Below are 24,708 nucleotides of genomic sequence, written 5' to 3' on the forward strand. Positions count from 1 at the left end.
GTATGTTAGTTTATGGTTCATGTCCTAGTGAAAGCTAAGTAGCTGAGCTTATTCTGTGGAGCTCGATTGTTAAATATTACGTGTGTGTCTGCCTGCTTCTTATCCATCTCCTTGGCTCCAATCCTTCCTTCAAGGCCAACCTTCTATCTTTCCTTTCCCGCCCCCTACTCCTATACTATTTATGTTAGAAATAAAAATGCCATAGTATTCTTACAAAAATAATTCTGACCTGGGTGTCTTATGGTATCATAGGTGTCTGCAGGCCATGATTTGAGAAATGACACGTGTAGGGTCACACAGCCTATATTTATCAGAGACAAGACCTGAACTGATAGCAGCTTGGTGATTAGAGTGCAGGACTGGAGTCTGGAAGACTCATTTTCCTGAAATCAAATATAGCTTCAGACACTTATTAGCTGTGTGAACCTGAGCAAGTCACTTCACCCTGTTTGCCTCAGTTTCCTCATCTGTAAAATGAGTTTGAGAAAGAATTGGCAAACTATTCTAGGATCAGTGCCAAAAAAACCCCAAAAGGGGTCACAAAGAGTCCGACATTACTGTAACAACCAAACAACAATAGGGCCTACATCCAAGCTCTCTCCACTTGTTATTCTGCTATATTAGAGAGTTGCCCCAGCGATTTTTAAGAACACACAATTCTTTTTTTTTTTTTCATGCCTGATTTACTATGGAAGAGAAACGTGGTCAGAAGCCCAAGTTCTGCCAAATTCTGGCCTGGGAATTGAAGACTACCTGAAAAATAGTTTTCCTGGACCTGCTCTTTTTTTAGCACTATTTTAATCATAGCTCATATGCAATGACTGAAGGATCAATCCATCTAAAATATTTCTTACTAACCTAGAAGTGTACCAGTCATGATTATCCTCAGTCAGGGAGAGGCTGTCACTTTTTCTTTTCTTTATTTTTAAACCTCTATCTTCCATCTTAGAATCAATACTTGATTCTAAGGCAGAAGTGCGGTAAGGGCTGGCAATGGGGGTTAAGTGACTTGCCCAGGGTCACACAGCTGGGAAGTGTCTGAGGCTAGATTTGAACCCAGGACCTCCCATCTCTAGGCCTGGCTTTCAATCCACTGAGCCACCCAGTTGCCCTTAAGGCTCTCACTTTCAAGAGAGAAAGCAGCGAATTTCTTGAGGCTCTTTTCACTGTCCTTAGAGTTCCCCCTCAGTCATCAGGTGTGCTACTCGGTCATTATTTAGACTTCAGTATGTTTTCTCAGTCATTATATATAGCCAGTACAGTGACTGACCTGGAGTCAGGAAAACCTGACTTCAAATCATGCCCCAAACACTTGCTAGCTGTGGGAAAGTCCCAACCTCTTACCTGCCTCAGTTTCCTCATCTGTAAAATGGGGATAATAACAATCCATTTGAGGATCTAATGAAATATTTGTAAAATAATTTAAAGCAGTAGTAGGAGCAGTAGGTCTGCTAACATTTTCCAGCCTTCTCATAATTCTTTCTTCCACACATTTGATAACCCAGCCACACGGGATCCCATTCTGTTGGCTGAAAACACAGGTGCCCCCCCTCCTGTGTCTTCACTGAATCTCTGCCTAGAATATTCTCCCTTCTTCTCTTGGCCTATTTAATTCCCATCCCTGGTCCCAAGCCCCAGCCAAATGCCACTTTTTCCCATGATTCCTTCTGTAGAATTAATTTCTGTACCAGGGAATCAATGACACACACACATCTCTGTCTCTTTCAGTCAATAAAGGCTTTGCACTCAGAGCTTGAGGAGGACTGTTTTCCATGGTTTCCAAACATACTTATCGTGTAATCATCTTTATTCACCATGACTTGGGGTTAAGCCTTATCCCTCTCCTGGACACAGGGAGCTGTTCTCAGGGACGTTTTCTCTCTCCTTTGGGGTGCTCAGAGAACAGAGCCAACAACCACTGGTAGAAGGAATCGAGTGAACCCCAAGGACCCCATCTCGTGACTCAGCTCTGGAGCGGGTTCCCTTCCTTTTCAGCCATGGCTCTAGTCCAATTTGTCTTGTGAGAAAACTTAATTCATTTGTGGGAATTGAGAGAAAACTTTATGGCACAGTTTGAACCTAATCCTGCTTGCCTGGGAAGCCTTCTCTAATTGCTGCTGAGAGATCTGAACCAAGGACCCAGGAGATCTAGGCAGATCTGAAGACTGCTGCAAGGAATGCTCTCAATCAAACAGCCCATTTGTCTTACCTGAAAACTGATCTCATACTGGTTGAGCAATTGTTTCTGTCTTCCTTTGATTCAAAACAGCCCCCAGAAGAGATAGGGCACCTCTTTTTCTCATTTCAGGGAATTGCATCTCTTTGCTCTCTCCCTCCCAACTTGGAAAGGCTCCAATCCTTCCTCCACTTAGACAGCAGATCACCTTATTCTGTCTTTTGGCTGTTTTCTTCTAATTAATTGGTCTTATTGGATCCATGGTCTTTGTCATATAAAAAAATCAGCCTCCCACTGTATTTGAGGTCCAGCCCTAAGCTGAGAAAGTCTGGTCCTGATTTGTTATGCAATCAATATGGTCAGAAGCCTGACCCTTTGTTTCCTCAGTCATTTCATCTTCCACCCACTACAAAGCCCTTTACTGACTCTGAAATCAATAAAAGAGAATGACAAAGCGAAATTGTGATTTATTTTAGAATTCAAACAAACCCTAAAATGCTTCCCTTTTACAAAGACGATGCAAAAAATATGCTTTACAAATTCTTTAAGCAAATTCTTCTACAAATACGTTTTTCAAAGGACCTAGTTTGAGAAATGAAACTTTTAACAAAAATTTCACCTCTGCCCCGACCAGCAAAGTCACACAAAGCAGCATATAATATAAAGTAGGCTAAAAAAGTCTTTGGCTAGTAATAATGAAAATTCACATGCCAATGTCATCCAGAAGGAAAAGTAAAAACGCGCAGAAACATAAGCAGAGAATGAGTTTTAAACCCATTTTTCAAAGTGCAATTGGATGCATACATTGAATCCTCCTGAGATCTCAGGGAGAGCTTCTCTAGCTCACTGGCTCTCTCAATGCAGGATGGGTGAGAGTCCCCTAGGGCTGGGACAGTGAGAACTTGGAGGACTTAACTAGGGCCACATGGGCAGCGATGTGTGGCAAAAGAAGGCTCCAGGGCTTCCAGATTTCCTTCCACTGTAGCATGACCCTCTTCATGCACAGGATAAGAGCTTAGCAAATGTCCTGAATGCATGGAAATAAAGTACAGATCTATACAAATAGGAACGATTACCATTCCAAATCGAGTAGGTCATCAATTAATTATCAGTAGTTACCATCTGACTTTACTGCTGTCCACTACAGATCCATCTGACTAGGAGCCAAAAGCTTCCATGTTGGTTGTCTCGCTCATTAGAATGGTAGGAGCTGTCTTGTTTCTTTATGTGTCTACACAGCACTTAGCATGATGCTTTGTACAAAGAAGCAAATTCTTTCGTCTACAAAGTGCCTTTCTCCATCACAGTTTCACTGCATCGTGGAGTTAAGTAGGAATTTTTTGGAATCAAAAACAACATAGCAGACCTGAGAAACGTTTAGAAATTCAGAAATGCAGATTGAACCCAAAATTTACAATAAGGTAAAGAAAAAATTCTGACTTTTTCTATGGTCAGGAGGGCCAAAAAAATCGCACACCGATTTTCTAGACTGGGGGGGCGCTGAACCCTAACCACCCCCTATACTTATTCTTTTATTCATTCCTACACTTGCAATGGAAAAGGGAAAAAATACTCCATCTCTTTTATCGAAGTCTAGAAAATATCCTCCAAAATTATTTTTTTTTCCTACAATGGAAAATGAAATGCTGGCATTTTACCCTAAGGATTTTGCTTACCACCTAGGCTGACAGACTAGAATAAAACCATACTTTCCCAAGTAGATGCATCAAAAAAAATTAGCCATTTTATTGAATTCAACAAAAAGAACTAAATATTGGCCTCAGGTAATTCCTGGTTGTGACACCTTAGGTGAGTTACTTCACCTCAACTGCCTAGCCTTTAAATCTGGGACACTCAGTAACAGTTCTAAGAGGGAAGAGAAAGGTTTAAAAAAAAAAAGATTGGGAGCCAGTCAGGTGGCTCAATGGACTGAGAGCAAGGCCTAGAGATGGGAGGTCCTGGCTTCAAATCTCAGACACTTCCTAGCTGTGTGTGGCCCTGGGCAGGTCACTTAACCCTCATTGCCTAGCCTTTACTGCTTTTCTCCCTTGGAACCAATACAGAGTGTTGATTCTAAGATGGAAGGTATGGATTTAATTTTTTTTAAGTACTAAATGCAAATAAGTCCATCTACCTCAGAAGTTCTTAATGTTTTTTTGGTGTGATGGTAGCCTGGTGAAGTCTTTCCACAACTTCTCAAAATAATAGTTTTAAGTACCTAAAATCAACTACAAAGGATAACCAAGGTTAGATAAATAAAGATGTAATGTTTCTTGCCCATTCACATTGGCAGACCGTGGGTTAGGAATCCTTCATCTGGGTTCTTTTAGAACATGACATTTTCTGTACCAATTGCCAGCTTCCAGGAAGGCAAAATGGGAATGCTTTGGGGGGGGGGGGGGATTGTTTGATTTTAGCCTTTGAAGGTATTTAGGTTGAGTGCATTGGAAGGAGTCAAAGAGAAAAAGAAAATGGCGCTAGTATGGGGAAAATCTGACACTAGAACTGGTGACTCTTCCTTCAAGAAGAAAACCAAACTGAGAGGTTACAGAGGAAAAACCCCAAAAGGAAGGAAAATTCTGTGACATGCATGGAGTTTAGTTCTTTAACTGAGCTTGTCATTTCATGTATACACTGGGCATTCCCAGGCAGTTACACAGATTTAAATTGCGGCCTTATAGACTGGAGAAGTCTAAAGTGTAGCCAATGGACCTCCAAGCTTTTTAAGCTCCATCCAAAATTACTTTTACACGCTAAAGAAATTGTTTTAAAAGTATACTTAGGGGGGAACCCTTGAGGTCTCCAAGGCCCTTTCAGGGGATTCATGAGGTCAAAATAATTTTCATCAATAATATGAACATGTTTTCATTTCTAATGTAGTAAATATTGACAGATATAATCCACATAACTAAAGCTCTTTGGGAATTCCTCAATCATTTTTTAAAGGTGTAAAAGGGATGTTTTCATTTCTAATGTAGTAAATATTGACAGATATAATCCACATAACTAAAGCTCTTTGGGAATTCCTCAATCATTTTTTAAAGGTGTAAAAGGGATCCTGAGACAAAAAATTTGGATCAAGTTTGGATAAATCTCTCATCATCTGTTATGACCAAAACAGCTCATCATCTGTTATGACCACCCTACCTTTGGCTCCGACCCTCAAGAAGCTTGCTATGCTGTCCTAAAAGTTTATTTCAACAAAAAACAAACCTTTAATCTTTAGACTGTAAGAAGTTTATTCCCATTTTTCATGTGGGAAAGCTGAGGCACAAGGAGGTGATAGAAGTATTCGTTTCAAACATTCAGATTAAAAGCCATGTTTTTTTCTTTCCCAGTTCAGTATGTAAATTTACAAATCCGAGTCACCGGACTGATGAGGGTTGGGGTAAGAGCCAGGTATTCTCTTTGAGAGGCAAGTTCTCACTCTTGCCTTTTACCTTTCTTCTTCCCTCTTTGACTTCAAATCAGAACTTTTGAACCTCAGAATGGTTGCTTGTAGCTATAGAAGGAAGAACCAGCATTTCAGAAGGATTTTGTTTTTAAATAGACCGTCTTAGAACAGAACGTGGGTCTTTCTTCATCTTTTAGAAACAATTACATTAAATGGATGTGGTGATAAAGTCAGGCCAAACTTCCCAGGCATGATAGGTTTCTTGGCATCTTTGGGGAAAGTAAAGATGAAATTTTGCATAAGGCTTACAAACATGAGGAATAATTCCATTTTTGCCAGTTGCTCTCCCATGCATACACGCTTTCCTAAAAAGAGGATTAAAACCAATGAGTAGGGGTAACCAGGTGGCTTAGTAGATAGAAAGCCAGGCTTGGAGACAGGAGGTCCTGGGTTCAAATCTGGTCTCAGACACTTCCCTAGTTGTATGTCCCTGGACAAGTCACTTAACCCCATTGGCTAGGACCTCCTGTCTCTAGATCTGACTCTCAATCCGCTGAGCCACCCAGCTGCCCCCTTTCGTATCATTTCTAAGACAAAAGGAAAGGGTTAAAAACAAACAAATAAGTAAAATCATTCTTTACCACCACCAATCACAAAATAGGGCCAATCTGATTGATGTGAAATTCTTTTTTTCAACATGGGGAGGATGAAGATTGGGATTTCCCATTTTACCCAGGCTGCAAGGGACAAAGCTATTTGTTCTTCAGACTCTTACTAGCAGTGGGACCCTGAGCAAGTCACTTAATCCTGTGTGCCTCAGTTTCCTGATCTGTAAAAAGAGCTACAGAAGGAATTGGCAAAGCATTCTAGTATTTCTGCCAAGAAAACCCCAAATGGGGTCAAGAAGAGTCAGATATGACTGGAAAATGACCAAACAATCCTAAAACATTTTCCAATTACATTTTGCTGTGGTTTCCAAGGCAATTGGAGGCTTGGGCTGGTAGCATGGTAGACACTTCTGACCTAGAGCACCAAGAGGCTGAGATGTGCCTTGAGTCCCATAACTAGTATGTGTGAAAGACCTGGTTTCCCAGCTAGCTTTCTATTCACCGTGACTCTGCTTCTATGCAGCTAGGCGTTAATAAAGATAATTTTGGGTAGGGAATGCCGCCTTCTACTTAGGTTTTCCTGTGAAAAACATCTGCTTCTGTAGCAGCTGCTAAATGGGAGATCACCTGGCACCCAGGGAAATCTTCTATACTTGCGATGAGCAAAGTTTGGTTGGGAACAAAGGCTGAGATGTTCCATACCCATTTAGTGAAGGGATGGGAGCCTCCGCTGGTGGTGCCCTGATGCCTTAAGGTACACTTCAGTTTGGCAGAAGAGGCTTTTGCCTCTTAACAAGCTGATCTGTCTGCCACAATATTTGGTGATTCGGTTATCTACGGCAGTATAAACAATTCTCCGTGGTAGCATATATTTTTAAATTTCCCCCCAACTAATTTTATTCCTTAGTTCAGAAACTTTCACAAGATGGTTAAGAAAAAACAAAAACAAAAGCAAAAAAACTTAAACCAAACCAAAGCAAAAAAAGCAAACTGAAGGAAAAAACAAACCCAAAACAGAGTGGGCAGCGTCAAGAAAAAAAGCATTGGATTGGGAATTAGTGCACCTGAGTTGAAACTCTTGCTCCTGCAGGATTGGGGAGGTTTCTTTGCCATTATGATGCGGAGTAACTGACTTCATTTTTCTGGGCAGTCATCCATTACCTCATGTGTAAAACAAAGAGGGCAAGCCAGATCTCTGAGCTTCCTTCCAGCTCTTCATCCAAAGATCCAGTTTGGTTCAGGGGATATAAGTTAACCCCTACTGCTCAGTTAGATTTCAGAAGTAGGCAAGGATGATGCATCCAAAGGAATGGAAGTATGAGGGAGCCAATGTCACAAAATTGACCGAAGATGAGAGATGGTTCCAAGGGTGTATTTGCTCTGTAAAATTTAGGGTACTGCTCCCCAGAATGTGACACAAAACCACGGCAGGGACAAAGGGCAAAACAACATAAAATGAGATTAAATTGGTATAATACCAGGCACAGAGTCGTTACATAATAAATGTTTGTTTTGGGTGGCTCAGTGGACTGAGATCAGGACCAGAGAGGAGAATGTGTCCAGATCTGGTCTCAGATACTTCCTACCTGTGTGACCCACATTAACCCACATTGCCTAACCTTTACTGCTCTTCTGCCTTGGAACCAAATACACAGAATGGATTCTCAAATGGAAGGCAAAGGTTTTTAGTAAAAAGAAAGAAAAATAGGGAGTGACAGTAGCCTAGACCCCATCCCTTCCAAAGAGCCCTAGGGACAGAAGGCCAGTACAAGGTTTTAAACCAAGCACCAATCTGTGGTTGAGGAACATCACTGGGGCAACTTTGGACATTGTTTCTGGAAGCAGAATTGGGGCTGCCTACATGACATGATACTTTGCTCAGTTCAGAGAGAGACTTGAATTTGAATCCCACCTCATCCATTTACCAGTTCTGTGACTCTGGACAAGTTACCTTACTACTGTCAGCCTCAATTTTCTCACCAGAAAAATGAGGATAATACTAGTTAGCACCTCACAGGTTTGTTTTAAGGATCAATTGCAATGAGGTGATAGATGTAGAATACTTTGAAAGCCTTTAAATGCTCTATAAATATTCATTTTTATTATTAGCAACAGTTTCCTAGTTGAAAACCCATCAAAAGTTAGTATTGATCTCAATTGAGATTATCTAAATTATTCACCTTGCCTCAACTTGTAGCTTGTCAACATTATGGGGACACAATGGACATTTGGTTTCTTTTTTGTTGTTATTTCTTTAATATCTTGACATGAAATGATAAAAAGCCTTCTTGGTTCCAACTGCCTTTTGAATAAAACCAATTTTCCATGGTGGAACTTACCAATCCCAAATGGAATGAAGTGTTCCCTTTTGATAAGTTGTCCTTCTTCATCGAGAAATCGCTCAGGAGAGAAGTTTTTGGGATTCTCCCAAATGGCAGGATCTCTGTGTATTGCCCAGAGATTGGCTATGATCATAGTGCCCTTAGGGATGGTGTACCCTTGGAGAGCTGGAGAAAATGCACACACACACAAGCCATGCCATCAAGTCCTTAAACATTTCCAAATTTCTTAAATTAATCTTCTTAGTTTCTTAATCTGGCTCTATTTGCCCAAATGAGGTTCATCTATTCCAATCCAACTTAAGAAAACAAAAATAAGAGGTATGTTTAGGTAAAACATTTCAGGTAAAGAACATTTTCCCAAGGTATTGAAGTAGTCCAAAAAGGGGAGGAGAGTAAAATTGAAATAGATAAAACAGATAAAAAACCCTGACAGCATTTTTTAGGGAACAGACCTGGCTTCTTTCCCCTAGGAAGTCAAGCTGTTTATGCAGACAGCAGACCAGTCTCTACTTAGCTTGGCGGTGAGAATTAGGAAGGGTAGGAAGACAAAGGAATTTCAGGACTATCAAAGAGGTCAGAATGGAAGCAAGATAACATATGGCTAAATAGGGCTAGGTGACTTAATGGATGTGAAAATAAACAGCCCCTAAATAACAGCCCCCACATAAATCTGAGGATTGTCTCCTCATCTCTGACCCCACATTCCTGTGTCAGTGATAAGGTTTTGTTTGATTAAGAACTTATATGTAAAAGGAAATAACTTTGTATCTTGTAACCCTATATAAATTGTTCCACAATGTTAGACCGGTGCAGCTTCCACTAGGGAAGACTGTTCCCAGCTGGTAGATTCTTTATTTGTTCTTTATTAATATTTCACAGTTTTAATAATTGAAATTCTGAGTGTTTGGACTCACTTTGTGAAGTGCACCACTTCAGTATAAATTAGGAAAAAGAAAAATCTAGGGGAATAAGTGTGGGCACTTATCAGGAGATCTGATAATAAGCAATCTCCATACATGGAATTAAAGAGTGGCTCAGAAGTACTGCCTTACATCAATCAGAAATGAGGAATGCTGGAGAGGATGTAGGAAAATTGGAACACCAATGCACTGCTGGTGGAGCTGTAAACTGGTCCAACCATTGTGGAGAACAATTTGGAACTATGCCCAAAGGGCTATAAAACTGCTCATACTCTTTGACCCTTTGACCAAAGAGATCAAAAGAAAAGGACCTATATGTACAAAATTATTTATAGCAGTGCTTTTTGTCAAAAATGTAAAAAATGTCAAAAATAAATAACTAAGGGGCAACTAGATGGCTCTGTGGTTTGAGAGCCAGGCTTGGAGACAGGAGGTCTTGGGTTCAAATGTGGCCTCAGACACTTCCTAGCTGTGTGACCCTGGGCAAGTCACTTAATCCCCATTGCCTAGCCCTTACCATCTTCTGCCTTGGAACCAAACATGGTATTGATTCTAAGATGGAAGATAAGATTTTTAATAAAAAGATGATCATTTAGATCCCTTGGATACTTTAATATTCAATAATAGGTGAGGGCTGTGTTTCCTAGAAATGAAGGAAAAAATGGAGGAAGGATTTCTATATTCTAACAATAAAAATGTGTTTTTAAAAACACAGAATGAGGAATTAATCCTCATAACTAGGGCGGCTGAATTTCCCATGGTGCAGAATTATTCCAGAAATGCAAAAATAGATAGGATCAGAGATCTAGGAAGACCTAGATAGTATCATGCATTAGGGAATCAGAAAATCCTGAGTTCAATTTTGGCCTCAGACATTCACTAGCTGTGTGACTCTAGGCAAGTCACTTATCTTCTGCCTGTTCTGATTTCCCCATTTGTAAAATGGAGATAATAATAATAATAATACCCTCCTCATGGGATTGTTATGAGGAAAAAATGAGACAATAGTTATAAATAGTACTTTGTAAATCATAAAGTACTATGTAAATGCTAGTTAATATTGTTATTAGAGCTCAAAAGGATGTTTTTTTATTATTTCACTTATTGTTTGTTGTATTATACTTTTTATAAATATTATATTATTAATGGAGTTGGCAGGGACCTTTGAGATCAACTAATCCAAACCGCTCCTTTTACAGATGAAGATACCAAAGTCCACAGTGATGTTTTCAAAGATCCAGCCCTCTAACTGCAAATCTGGGCAGTTCGGTGGCGCCATATTGCAGAGTACGAGACTTGGAATCAGGAAGACTCATCTTCCTGAGTTCAAATTTGGCCTCAGGCATTTATTAGTTATGTGACCCTAGGCAAGTCAACTTTTTTGCCTCCTTTCCTCATCTATAAAATGATCTGGAGAAGGAAATGGCAAACCACCCCAGTATCTTTACCAAGAATAGAGCACAACTGAACAAGAAGTCCAAATCCAGCCCATTTTCCCCTATGCCACTACAAATCCTTAGTTCCACATGTAGATAGCACATTCTAAAATTTTAAACCTTAAAGAATTCTATAAAGGCTAGCTATGATTGTCAATGTGCCTGTGATCCCCTCGTGCCTCTAATTTATTGTTACTATTCTGCACTGGGGCCACCTATAGCAGAACCAGGCAGGAAGTGGGAGAGAGAGGAGGGAGATGGGGTGGGAGCTCTCATGGCTGACCTAGCTGAGTCCACACCTCAGGCCTCCATGGCCACAGCCATCCTCAGAAAGGGGATTTTCAGAGGGCTGCATTTTTATGGAGAGCCTCCAAATGGGCTTGGATGTCTGGAGGGCTATTGAGTAATGGGTGATTCTAAAGATTGAAATGAGCCTGGGAAATGGGCCTAATTGTTCTATAATGTTGTCTGTACCTTTTCTCAGGCCAGAGAGATAATGAATGGGTCTGCTTCGAGCCAGATGGAGCTAATGGTACCTGATGACACAATCACCCCCATGATTTGAGCCATCCACAATGGAAGAGAGGAATCGTCTTTAACAGAATGATGTTCGGACCCTTCCCCTCCTCAAATCATCCCGAAATACAGGGACTTACTGGTTTTTTCTGAAGTCATACGAGGAATGCCAAAAGGGACGACCGCCGACATCCTCTGCACCTCCATGATAGTGGCTTCTGTGTAGGGCATGTGGACCTTGTCGGTAAGGGACGGAGCTCTATCGGGACCAATGACCTTTTCGATTTCTTTTTGGACTTTTTCTGTATGAAAAAAAGGGGGGAGGACAGATGAGAAGAGATGGAGAAGAGGAGAAGACTCAGCATGGAGGAGACTTCCATTCAGTCTTACCCAAAGCTAAACAGAAAGGAAAGAAGGAACAAGATTTTATTAAGTGCCCACTGTGGACCAAACACTGGATAAATATTACCTGGTTTGATCTTCAGAACCACCCTGGGAGGTAAGTGCTGTTTTCATCCCAATTTTACAGCTGAGGAAACCAAGGCGGGTAGAGGCTAAATGACGTGTCTAGGATCACACAGCTAATAAATAAGTGGAGCTAGATTTGAACTCAAGTTTTCCTGACTCTATTCATTTTGTCTCCTAGCTTCAGGGCCCTTCTCCAACTTCAACAAATATTTATTAAGCTCCTTTTGTGTGAAGAGCTGTCCCAGCAATGGGCTGAGGAATAGCCTATATTCAAGGAGACTCATCATCACCAGTTTGGCTATAGGATTAAATTTTTTAGCCACATAAACTTTTTTTTAAATTTCTTATCTTCTATGTTAGAATCAATATCTAGGTAGAAGTATGGTGAGGGATAGACCACTGAGGTTAAGGGACTTGCCCAGGGTCACACAGCTAGGAAGTATCTGAGACCAGATTTGATCCCATCTCCAGGCCTTGCTCTCTATCCACTGAGCCACCTCGCTGCCCCTGGCACTTCCCTCTTGTATCATAGTTTATCTTGCACATGCCTTTCTTATTAGAATGTAAACTTTTTGGAGGCTGAAGCTGCCCAATGCATAGTACAGTCTATATGGTCACTTAATGTCGGTTATGAAAAGTCTGCCCAGTCCCTGTTCCAGCAGATCTCACAGGCCAGCAGTAGAACCCAACACATTCACCAATAATGAACACAATGATCCGTGAGTGTGGGAGCTTTATAAAGGAGTTCTGTGCAAGGTCTGGAGAGGGAAGGGTTATTGTCAGCTGTGGAACCAGGAAAGGCTTCCTGGAAGAAGAGGGATTTGAGTCATGCCCTAGATGATGGCATCAATGAGATGGGATGTTTCAGGCAGTAGGGAAAGCCTGAAAAAAAGCATGGCGGCAAGAAGGAGGGACGTTTTCAGGGGATGGCAAGGATATGGAGCACGGTGTCCAGTGTAGTGGGATGTTAGGATGGTACCACATTGTAGGATATATACTGGAGGGTGAGGAAATATAATGAGCCTGATAAGTTCAGTTGAGACAAGTTCTTAGCAAAAAATTATTAGGGTTCTGTCCGCCTCCAACAAGCGCCCAGTTTTCCCTGGACCTTATCCCAGCTGGTAAATACAGTTTCTTGGAGATATAACATAAGAAGATGTAAAGGGCTCTGAAATCTGGAGGATGGAGGGCCCAGACTAGTGTCCCTGACAACCATAGTCTCCAAGGCTGCAAGGATTGTTTCTAGTCTTAGTATTTCCCATAGTGCCTTGCTCAGAGTAGGTACTCAATAAATACTGATAACTGGCAGTATGACCTTGACTGAGTAAATTAACTTCTTTCAGGCCCTAGTTTCCTCATGGTGGTGCAATGGAGAGAATGCTGGATCTAAAATGGGAAAGACTCTTCCCCCTCCCCCCAAGTTCAAATCTGACCTCAGACACTTACCAGCTGTGGGACCTTGGACAAGTCATTTAACCCTGTTTGCCTCAGTTTCCTCAGCTGTACAAGTCATTTAACCCTGTTTGCCTCAGTTTCCTCAGCTGTAAAATGAGCAAGAGAAGAAAAAGGCAAATCACTCCAAGATCTTTGCCAAGAACACCCCAAATGGGATCACCAAGAGTCAGATGTGACTGACAACAAAATGAAGGGTCAGGACGAGGCGATATCTAAGTTCTCTTTTAGCACTAAAATGCTACGGGTTTTATAATGTCATTTATTCATTCATGGGTCCCTTGGAAGTCAGGACTTTAATCTCAATGTTTAAATCAGGAGTGAGGCTCGAGGGCTACCATGAGGGAATCACTAGGGATATCACCTTTTTTTCCCCCAAACTCTCTCTACCTTGACATTTTCTTCTCTTCCCTTCCCTAACAAGGCACTAGTCTTGTTGATGTTGACAAAATGTCAGCTCTTGGACACAGCTCAGCTCTTCTTAGCATTCCCTAACAAAGGGATTATCTGCTCTTGGTTTAAATGTTCCTCTAGAGGCAACATCATACGCTGGTTCTGAAATCAGAGTCAACAAGCATTTATTAAGCACTCACTAGGAACCGGAGGGGGCAATTAGGTAGCTCAGTGAATAGTGTCAGGCCTGAAGTCAGAACTGACATCTTCCTGAGTTCAAATCTGGCCTTGACAGTGTGACCCTGGGCAAGTCACTTTAACCCCAGTTTCCTCATCTGGAAAATGAGCTGGAGTAGAAAATGGCCAATTACTTCAGTTTCTTTGCCAAGAAAACACCAAATGGGGAGTGAACCATGACTGAAAAAAATGATCAGAACAACAACAAATGTTGCAGGCACTGTACAAAACCCAGAAGAAATGAAAAAGACAGTCCCTTCCTCCTGGAGCTCTCAGTCCAGTGGAGAAGACAAACAGGACATATTCAGGATTAGTTGGAGATAATCAATACAGAGAAGGCACCGACATTAAGGAAGACTAAGAAAGGCTTCTCATAGAAGGCAGAATTTTGGTGGGACTTGAGAGAATCCAGGAGGCATAGGTGAAGAGGGAGAGTATTGTAGGCACGGAGAACAGTCTGGAAATGGAGCATCTTGTACATGGAAAAGCAAGGATCTCAGGAAGGAAAAGTCAATGTATCTCAGAATATTGGGAGGAGAGAAGGAAAAGGTATAAGGAGACTGGAAAGGTAGGAAGGGTCCAGGTGGTCAGAGGATCTGTGTTCAAATCTCAACAACTGTTACTTATCAACTCTGAAAACTTGAACCACTCACTTAATTTCAGTTTCCTCCCTTAAGCATCAGTTTCTTCCTTTGTAAAATGAGAGGGTTGGACTAGGTGGCCACCAAGAGTCCTTTTAGCTTTGAATCCTATGATCCCGTAAGATCTACAGGAAGCTTTCCCTAACCCCTCAATTCTTGTGCCTTCCTTCTTTTATTTCCCACTTAATCCTGTATATAGCTTTGTGTGTGTGTGTGTTTTTTTTTTTAAATTTTAAAACCCTTACCTTCGGAAGCTTTCCCTAACTCCTCAATTCTTGTGCCTTCCTTCTTTTATTTCCCACTTAATCCTGTATATAGCTTTGTGTATTTTTTTTTTTATTTTAATACCCTTACCTTCCATCTTACTTTTCCACAGAAGAGTGGTAAGAGCTAGGCAACGGGGGTTAAGTGACTTGCCCAGGGTCACACAGCTGGGAAGTGTCTGAGGCTAGATTTGAACCTAGGACCTCCCATCTCTAGGCCTAGCTCTCAATCCACTGAGCTACCCAGCTGCCCCCACTTTGTATATTATTTATTTATTGTTGTTCAGTCCAGCCTGACTTTTTGTGACCCCATTTGGGGTTTTCTTGGCAAAGATCCTAGAGTGGCTTGCCATTTCCTTCTCCTGCTCATTTTACAGATGAGGAAATTGAGGCAAACAGGGTTAAAGTGACTTGCCTAGAAGTCGCTTAATCCCATCATCTGGCCCCTCAGCACTCTTCTGTCTTAGATCCAATACATAATATTAATTCTAAGACATAAGGTAAAAGTTTAAAAAAAGAGTGACTTGCCCAGGATCACCCAGCTACCAAATGCTAAGGCCAGATTTGAACTCATGAAGATGAGCCTTCCTGATTCCAAGCTCAGTGCTCTCTCCATTGGGCCAACTAGTTGCCCTACATTGTTCATTTGCATACTGCCTATTCCATTCGAATTTAAGTTCCTAAAGGGCAGAACCAGTCTTTTACCTCTTTGTATCTTCAGGGCTCAGCACAGGAACCTAATATTTATAGATCAATTGGTTGACCGATCCTACCTGCAGGACATGGATACCAGAAGCAGCAATTACCTTGCACCTCAGGATTCAATGACATGTATAGAAGGCACCAGAGTAAAGTGTTGGTTGTAGTATCAGTGCCAGCAATGAAGAGATCTCCAATGATATAAAATAAGTAGTCCTCATCAAAACTAGTGTTGCTGTTACTCTTCATCTCCTCTTCCATATGGAGAAGGTACATGTCGATGAAGTCCTGGGGATTCTCCACGTCCAAGGTCTCCCGATGTTCTCTGATGATTCCTTTCAGGAAAACGGTTAGATCCTTTTCAATTTGTCTTATTTCCTTGAAGAGCCCAAAGGGAAGGTAGTAAAACCAAGAGCATATGTTGATGAGCATCATCTGGTAACTGACGCTTATTTCTAACCCTCGAGACATGAGGTGCAGCATCTTCTTAAAGTCACTGTTGTTGTATTCGAAGCGCTGGCCAAAGCAAAGGGAACAGATGATGTTGGAGACGGCATTGCTGATGATGGGGAAAGGGCTGAAGGGGTTTCCTCCATGTTTCTGAATTTCCTCCTTGACATACTTAAACTCCTCAATAATTTTGGGCTCCAGGCTGAGCTTTCCCAGTCCAAAATGACGAAGGGTTGAGTGGGAGAACTTCCGCTGTTGTCGCCAGATTGGACCATAATGTGCAAACACGATGCCTAGGAAAAGAAGCAAAATAAAAGGGATAAAAGGGTTTAGCCAGACCTAATGTCTTTTTTATTTAATTTTATTTAATTGATTAATTTAGAGCATTTTTCCAGGATTACAAAAATCATGTTCTTACCCTCCCCTCCCCCAAACCCTCTCCCATATCCAATGCACAATTCCACTGGGTTTTACATGTGTCATTGATCCAGACCTATTTCCATGTTATTGATATTTGCACTAGGGTGATGATTTAGAGTCTACATCCCCAATCATATCCCCATTGAACCATGTGATCAAGCAGTTGCTATTCTTCTGGGTTTCTGCTCCCACAGTTCTTCCTCTGGATGTGGATAAGTGTTCTTTCTCATGAGTCCCTCTGAATTGTCCTGGGTCACTGCATTGCTGCTAGTAGAGAAGTCCATTACATTCGACTATATCACACACAGTGTATCAATCTCTGTGTGCAATATTCTCCTGGTTCTGCTCCTCTCACTCTTCAATAGTTCCTGGAGGTCATTCCAGTCCCCATGGAACTCCTCCACTTTATTGTTCCTTTGAACACAATAGTATTCCATCACCAACATATACCACAATTTGTTCAGCCATCCCCCAATTGAAGGGCATCCCCTCATTTTCCCATTTTTTGCCACCACAAAGAGCACAACTATAAGTATTCTTGTAGAGGTCTTTTTCCATATGATCTCTTTGGGGTACAAACCCAGCAGTGCTATGGCTGGATCAAAGGGCAGACAGTCTTTTATTGCCCTTTGGGCATAGTTCCAAATTGCCTTCCAGAATGCTTGGATCAATTTACAACTCCACCAGCAATGCATTAATGCCCCAATTTTGCCACAACCCTGCCAACATTTATCACTTTCCTTTGCTGTCATGTTAGCCAATCTGCTAGGTGTGAGGTGGTACCTCAGTCATTTTGATTTGCATTTCTCTGAGTATAAGAGATTTAGAACACTTTTTCATGTGCTTATTAATAATTTTGATTTCTTTATCTGAAAATTGCCTATTCATGTCCCTTGCCCATTTATCAATTGGGGAATGGCTTGATTTTTTATAAAATTGATTTAGTTCCTTATAAATTTCAATAATTAGACCTTTGTCAGAGATTTTGTTATGAATATTTTCCCCAATTTGGTGCTTTACTTATAATTTTAGTTGCATTGGTTTTGTTTGTACAAAACCTTTTTAATTTAATGTAATCAAAATTATTGATTTTGCATTTTGTAATTTTTTCTAACTCTTGCTTGGTCTTAAAATCTTTCCTTTTCCACCTGATGTCCTTTAGTAGGAGGCAGTGTCATCTAGGGAGAGAAAGCATTTTGGTTCTGGAGTCAGAGAATATGGGTTCAAATTCTATGTCTGATGCTTAATTATTTCCATGAACTAGGACAAGTCTCTCAGCATTCCAAGGAATCAGCTTTTCCCAACATAAAATGAGGGAGTTGGATGGGAGGGCTTCTGAACTCCCTTCAAGTCACTATTAAAAAAAAAAATTCTCACCTTTTGTCTTAATGTCGATTCAAGACACAAGAATGTTAAGGGTTAGGCAACCAGTGTTATATAACTTGCCTCAGGGTCACAAAATGGGGTTAAAAGTGAGTTATGATTTTATAGCTAATTGTGCAATTGATTGCCAACTTTAGCTTGGGGAAAATAGAGAGTTGGGAGTCAGGAGAGTTAGGTTTGAATCCCAGCTCCATCAATTAACTGGTGGCCATGGTTGGTTTTTGGTTGCTTCTGTTGGAATGAGTCTACTGGTTGCTTGGTTGTTGTCCTTTGTACTGATGTGGGCTAAAGTGTCCTACAGACTCTGCCAAAAAAGCTGTACACAAACAAAAGAACATGGATTGATGGAGCTACCTTTCATATAATATGTACAAGTTGCTTAGATCCCCAATTATGAGAAAACTCCTCACATCAGTCTTTAGACATAACCTAGGTCCTTGGTTGGATCTCTGAACAGCAATTACAGGTGGTTCAGTTTCTCAATCACAGAGGACTAGGTTCAAACAATGCTCAGTTTCCACATTCATGCCTTTCTTAGAGTCTGCCCAGAAGAGTGAAACTAGGCCAAAAATTGCCCCAGGTGTTTAACATATCATTAGAATGCCATTTACATTGCAATTTGCTCTTCCCTGAGCAGGCAAACAGAGTAAATCAAGGGTAAAGACATGTGGACCAAAGTGGACCATCAGTTCCTTGTAAATGACAGGGCAACAACTGCCCAAAACAAATGACCCCTTCCTTAGTAACTAAAATATTCTTGAAAACCTGTACCCACTCTTGTTCTCTTCCCTCCCTCTCTCCCTCTGCCTCTGCCTTTCCCTCTCTCTCTTCCTCTTCCTCTTTCTCTCCCTCTCTCTCCCCCTTCCCTCCCCTCCTCTCTCTCTCTCTCTCTCTCTCTTCCTCTGTCTCTCTCTCTCCCTGTCTCTTCCCTTCTGTTGTCTCCATCTCTCCCTCTCTCTATCCTTCTGTCTCTTTCTCTCCTCCACTCCCCTCTCCCTCACTTTTACTTTTACTTTTTCATTCTCTCCCTTTACTTACCTCCTTCCCTTCCCTTAATTACTTACTGTACTAGTGACTGTTACTTTATTCTCTTATAATAAAGCTGGTTTCCTCACAGTAGTTAGTTTGAGCCATCAATCAATCCTTTGAATAAGACACAATCACCTTAACCACATCAGTACTCCAAGAGAAGCAAAATGACAGTACTATGTTGGGGTCCACATGCAGCGTGACTGACTGTGGCTGATCTGATCAACATGACCATAGAAGGCCCTATCACAGGCTGGGCACAAATATTCTGTAGGAACATTTAGGATGAAGATTTCTCCAAATTTGTGTCTCCAATCTCATGTTTCTTTTGAGCTCCTGAAATTCTTTTTTTTTTTTAATTATAAGCCCTTGACTTCTGTCTTAGAATGAAATTCTGTGCATTGGTTCCAAGGCAGAAGAGTGGTAAATCATTGAAATGGCAATTTTATCAGATATATTGGATGCAAATGTTTTCCTCCCCAAGTCTCAGCACCCCGTTTCTCATATTTTAGAGGCACTGATTTTATCTTAGAATCATAAATCTTTACTCTCAGATGTTGTTATTTACTAATAGGATAACATAGCTCCTACAGAGATTGCCTACTGAAGGAGAAACATGATTAAGGACTTTTGAGGGAAAGTATGAATAAGTATCATGAGTTATAGAACCATCAGGTAGCCAGGCGATGCAGTAGATAGAGTCTGAGCTTGGAGTCAGGAATTCATCTTCTTGGGTTCAAATTTGGCCTCAAACACTAACTGGGTGACCCTGGGTAAGCCAATAGCCCCTGTTGGCTTTAGTTTTCTCCTCTGTAAAACAAGCAGGAGGAGAAAATGGCAAACCACTCAAATACCTTTGCTAAGAAAACCCCAAAGGGGATCACAACTGAAACAACTAGACATCAGCAAGCATTCACATGGAATTGAATAATAATTAGGCCAGATATGTAAAGAGATCTAGGGGTCAATGAGAAGGTTTTTTTCTTGGGATATTTTTCTCCTTTCCCCTTCTCTTGAGGCTAAAGTTGTAGTGAAAAGTTTTAGGTTAAGGAACTAGAAAAAAATTCCTGACTCTAAGAATCCTTTCATTTATTAAAAAAAGATAATACCACCAGTAAAGGATGATTCCATGTTCCTTCCATCAATACTGATGGTTTTGAGTTGATCTACCTACATCTTTCTCAAATTAAGCCAACAGACATTTACTTAACATCTACAATGTTCCAAGCACTGGACTAAGTTTGGGAAAACAAAGAAAGATAAAAAAGAGACCTTGACCTTATGGAGCCTACAATCTGATGCCACAACCTGCATACAACTAGACATAATATAAATATATCATATATAACCATATAATTTATATTATATAATATATTTTATAATTATATATTATAGTATAATTCATAATAAAATATAGTATATATTATAATTAAATACATATAAATAAATATAAATAATAAAATAAAAATAAACTAGTATGCCAAATAAATTGGAGATGACCAATAAAGGAGAACCATTAACATCAAGGACCAGGAAAGATTTCTTTAAGAGGTGGGATTTCAGTTGAGACTTGAAGGAATCAAAGGAAACCAGGAGGTGGAGATGAGTTTCAATCATGGAGGACACTGGGTGAAAATGCATGGAATCAGGATATGGAGTGTCTTGTGTGAGGAATAGCAAAGGAGGACTCTGTCACTGGATCATTAAGTACATGGGGAAAAGGTATGATAAGACTGAAAAAGTATGGAGGGGACAGGTTTTGAAGGGCTTTGAATGCCAAAGCAGAGTCATTTATATCTGATCCTAGAAGTAAATGGCAGCCACTAGAATTTACTGAATTGGAGGATGATAATGGTCATATTTGTTCTTTAGGAAAGTTGCTCTAGTGATAATAGACTGGAGTGGGGAGAGACTTGAGGCAGGGCAGGTCATTTCAGTAGTCTGGGCATGAGGTGATAAGGGCCTACACCAGGGTTGTCACAGTGTTAGAAAAGAAAAAGGTCAGTAGGCAGCTAGGTGGCATAGTGCATAAAATGCCAGGTCTGGAGTCTGGAGCTCCTGGGTTCAAACGTGGCCTCAGATACTTCCTAACTCTGTGACCCTGGGCAAGTCACTTAACTCTTTGCCTAGTCTCTGTCCTTTTGCCCTAGAGTTGTTGCTAGAACAGAAGGTAAGAGTTTTAAAAAAGAGAAAAGAAAAAAAGAGAAAAGAAGAGAAAAGAAAAGAAAAGAAAAAAGAAAAGAAAAGAAAAGAAAAGAAGAGAAAAGAAAAGAAAAGGGGCTCTATATGTTGCAAAGGTAGAATGGATTCAATAATAGGGATAAGGGACAAGGTCATGGATGATACCTAGATTGGGTATCCAGTGGTTCCCTCACGGTAGCCCACAGTGGGAACAGTGTCATAAGTTGCTCACCCCTGATTTAAGTATTTGGGGATTATAGTATTGATTCCCATGGAACCAATGAAGGAAGAGGTGACAATATAAAATCCATAGCATTTTAATGATGGCAGAGATCTTAGATATCATCTAGTCCTGACTCTTCCTTTTGTTGCAGTTATTCAGTCTTTTTCAATTGTGTCCAACTCTTTGTGACCCCATTTGGGGTTTTCTTGGCAAAGCTACTGTTGTGGTTTGCCATTTTCTTCTCCAGCTCATTTGACAGATGAGGAAATGGAGGCAAAAAGGGTTAAATGACTTGTTCAGGATACCCAAATCTAAGTGTCTTGAGACCAGATTTGAACTCAGGAAGATTGAGTCTTCCTGACTTCAGAAGAGATCCTTTGTCCCACCTCGCCACCTACCTGGCTCTGTATAAAAGGTTGCTCATAACAAATACTTTCATGGAAGTTAAGCTACTTGTCTAGAAGGATTGGAATAGCTTTATTCCTAAGATGTCATAAAAGAAGAACTAGCACTACTGGAGTATTGCTCCAGTAGAGGGGAGATAGTAAAAGAAACGTATAGCTAGAAGAGATCTGGTATGATCTTCCTTGGGTCTCTGAGCACTACATTTTAAAAATCAATGACTCATGAAATAAATTTTTTCCCACAAGAGCTTTAAAAAATAAATTTTAACACTCATATACTGATCTCAGAATAAAACTAACAGCTAAAAAAGGAGGTGAGCATCATCAACATTCTAGTTGTTTAGGACCTCGTGCCATTTTATTAGGTTTGGTCAGGACCTGAGATTTCATCATGGTAGAGGATTCCCAGTGTGAAAACTCTCTCCTTCCACCCATGCAGCTTAGCCACTGTGTTTACAGTGGTCTGAGAGAACTCTATCTGGGAGTACCAAGAGGTCAAATGGCTTGTGGTCCACGTACACAAGAACCACAGCTCAGCTCTGCTATTAGCCCTGACATTTTTGACAAATTTAAAAACACACATTTTGAAATCTGTATAACCCTGTCCACTCCCTCCCCATCTGAAGTTCTTGTCCTAAGAGTAGAATAATGCCTTGGATGAGAATGAGGGCAAGGAACCACATAGCCCTACATGAAAACAGTTCGTGAAAGTCCAAACCAATTTAGCAACTATTTACAATCTATGGTAGTCGCTCCCTTATCCAGGGTTTCCCTCTCCTTGGTTTGTTACCCATGGTCATTCTAGGGAAAGGAGGAAGGGGGCTAGCACAAGGTTTATGCCCTGAGGTCCAGAAGACCTCTGGTGAGTTCTTCTGCTTTCACTTTCCCTCAGAAATTTGGGTTTTGGGGTTTTTTTTTAGGGGATGGGGAATAAGAGGCCATGGAGTCTGAGCCAAGGGGCAAGAGCTGGGAGAGAGAGCATAGCAGTACACAGTAAAGTTAAGATAAAGTTAAAAATTAATGTGAGGACTATCTCTGTGGGGTTGGGTATTCTCATGATTCTGGACATCCAGTGGAGGTCTTGGAACATGTCCAAGGCAGATAAAGGTGGCTACTAGACAGTGCGGTATAATAATGTCCAATGTATCATTATTATATTTAATGTTGGTATCTTACTGTACTTAATTAAACTTTATCATATACATGTATGAGATAAATACATTACATGTGGGATCAGCAACTTATAGCCATGGTTTCAGCCATCCAGTGTCTTGGAACATATCTTTCCCGGATCCAGAAGCCCTGGGTTTCATGTGTAAGACAACATGGAGAAGTCAAGGGGCATGACAAATGAATTTACAGTTTCTGATTGCCAAAGCCTTACAGTTTAGTAGGAGAGATGATCTATATAACAAGAACAGCATTTATGTAGCACTTTTTTTGGCTCTGCCATACTAGAATTCGATTTGAGGCATTATTTTTAAGTTGTTTAGAGGGGAATGTTGGAGAGCTCAGCCAAATGCTTTCTCTGCTCTGCCATTTTGGTTTCCCTCCTGTACCGCATTTAATATTATTTATTTATTACCAATGATGTGTTATAGTAAATTTCTACACAAGTTTTCCTAAGTTCAAACTTATCTCCCTCCTTCTCTTCCATTTCCCCTCCTGCTGCTGGAAGGCAATTCGATCTGGGTTATTCAGGGATTATCATGTAAAACATATTTCCATATTGTTCATTTTTTTAAATGAGAAATCTTATAAAACCAAAACCTCCAAACATAAATCCAAAAAAACAACTGGAAAATTGTACATTTTCATCTGCATTCTGACTCCAACAGTTCTTTCTCTGGAGGTTAATAGCATTCTTTGTCCAAAGTCCCTCAGAATTGTCTGGAACATTGTATTGCCAATAATAACTAAGTCTATCACAGTTGATCATTCCACAATACTGCTGTTACTGTATGTAATGTGTTCCTAATTACTTCACTTTGCATTTCACATTGAAATCATCTTGTCCATCATTTCTTACAGAACAATGGTATTCCATCAGCATCATATACCACAATTTGTTCAGCTTTCCCCAACTGATAGACATCTCTTTAGTTTCCAATTATTTGCCATCACTAAAAGAGTAGCTATAAATATTTTTGTACAAGTAGATTTTCCCCATTGATCTAATAGTGGTATTACTGGATCAAACGGTATACATTGTTTAATAGACTTTTGGGCATAATTCCAAATTGCCCTCTGAGAATGGATCAGTTCACAGTTCCACCAGCAATGCATTAGTGTCCCAATTTTTCCATATCCCCTCAAACATTTATCATTTTCCTTTACTGTCATATTAGCCAATCTGATACGAGTGAGGTGGTACCTCAGCATTGTTTTAATTTGCATTTCTCTAATCAAGAGGGATTTAGAACATTTTTTTCAGATGATTATAGCTTTGATTTCTACATCTGAAAACTGCCTATTCATATCCTTTGACCATTTGCCAATTGAGAAATGACTTGTATTCTTATAAATTTGGTTTAATTTTTCATATATTTGAGAAATGAGACCTCTGTGAGAGAAGTGTTACAAATTTTTCCCCAGTTTGTTGTTTCCCTTCTATTCTTGATTTTACTGGTTTTATTTATATAAAACCTTTTTGATTTAATGTAATCAAAATTATTCATTTTTCATCTTGTAATGTTCTCAGTCTCTTATGTTTGGTCATAAATTCTTTCCTTCTCCATAGATCTGACAGGTATATTCCCCTAATTTATTTATAACTCACCCTTTATGTCTACATCATATATCCATTTTGACCTTATCTTGGTATTGGGTATAAGATGCTGATGTATCCCTAATTTTTGCCATACTGTCTTTCAAATTTCCCAGCAGTTTTTGTCAAAAGAGTTCTTATTCCAAAAAGCTGGGATCTTTGAGTTTCTTAAACACTAGATTACTAAAGTCATTTACTCCTAATCTATTCCATTGATCAACCCTTCTGGTTTGTAGCCAGTATCATAATGTTTTGATGATTATTGCTTTATAATACAGTTTAAGATCTGGTACTGATAGGTCACTA

General features: G+C 40.2%; 1 protein-coding gene across 1 annotated transcript in view; it reads right to left on the minus strand.

Moving 5' to 3' along the window:
- Positions 1-2,623: 2,623 nt before the first annotated feature.
- The window catches only part of LOC100011915 (cytochrome P450 2U1), a 33,375-nt gene continuing 11,290 nt past the window's right edge, over positions 2,624-24,708 (minus strand). Inside the window, exons 2-5 of the mRNA XM_001366026.4 lie at positions 15,653-16,288; positions 11,533-11,694; positions 8,518-8,685; positions 2,624-5,935 (exon numbers count right to left, since the gene is read on the minus strand). Of these exons, the coding sequence (XP_001366063.2) occupies positions 5,757-5,935; positions 8,518-8,685; positions 11,533-11,694; positions 15,653-16,288 (1,145 nt within the window). The 3' untranslated portion in view covers positions 2,624-5,756. The remainder of the gene's footprint in view (positions 5,936-8,517; positions 8,686-11,532; positions 11,695-15,652; positions 16,289-24,708) is intronic.

Source organism: Monodelphis domestica, chromosome 6 (assembly GCF_027887165.1).
Source record: "Monodelphis domestica isolate mMonDom1 chromosome 6, mMonDom1.pri, whole genome shotgun sequence".
NCBI lineage: Eukaryota > Metazoa > Chordata > Mammalia > Didelphimorphia > Didelphidae > Monodelphis > Monodelphis domestica.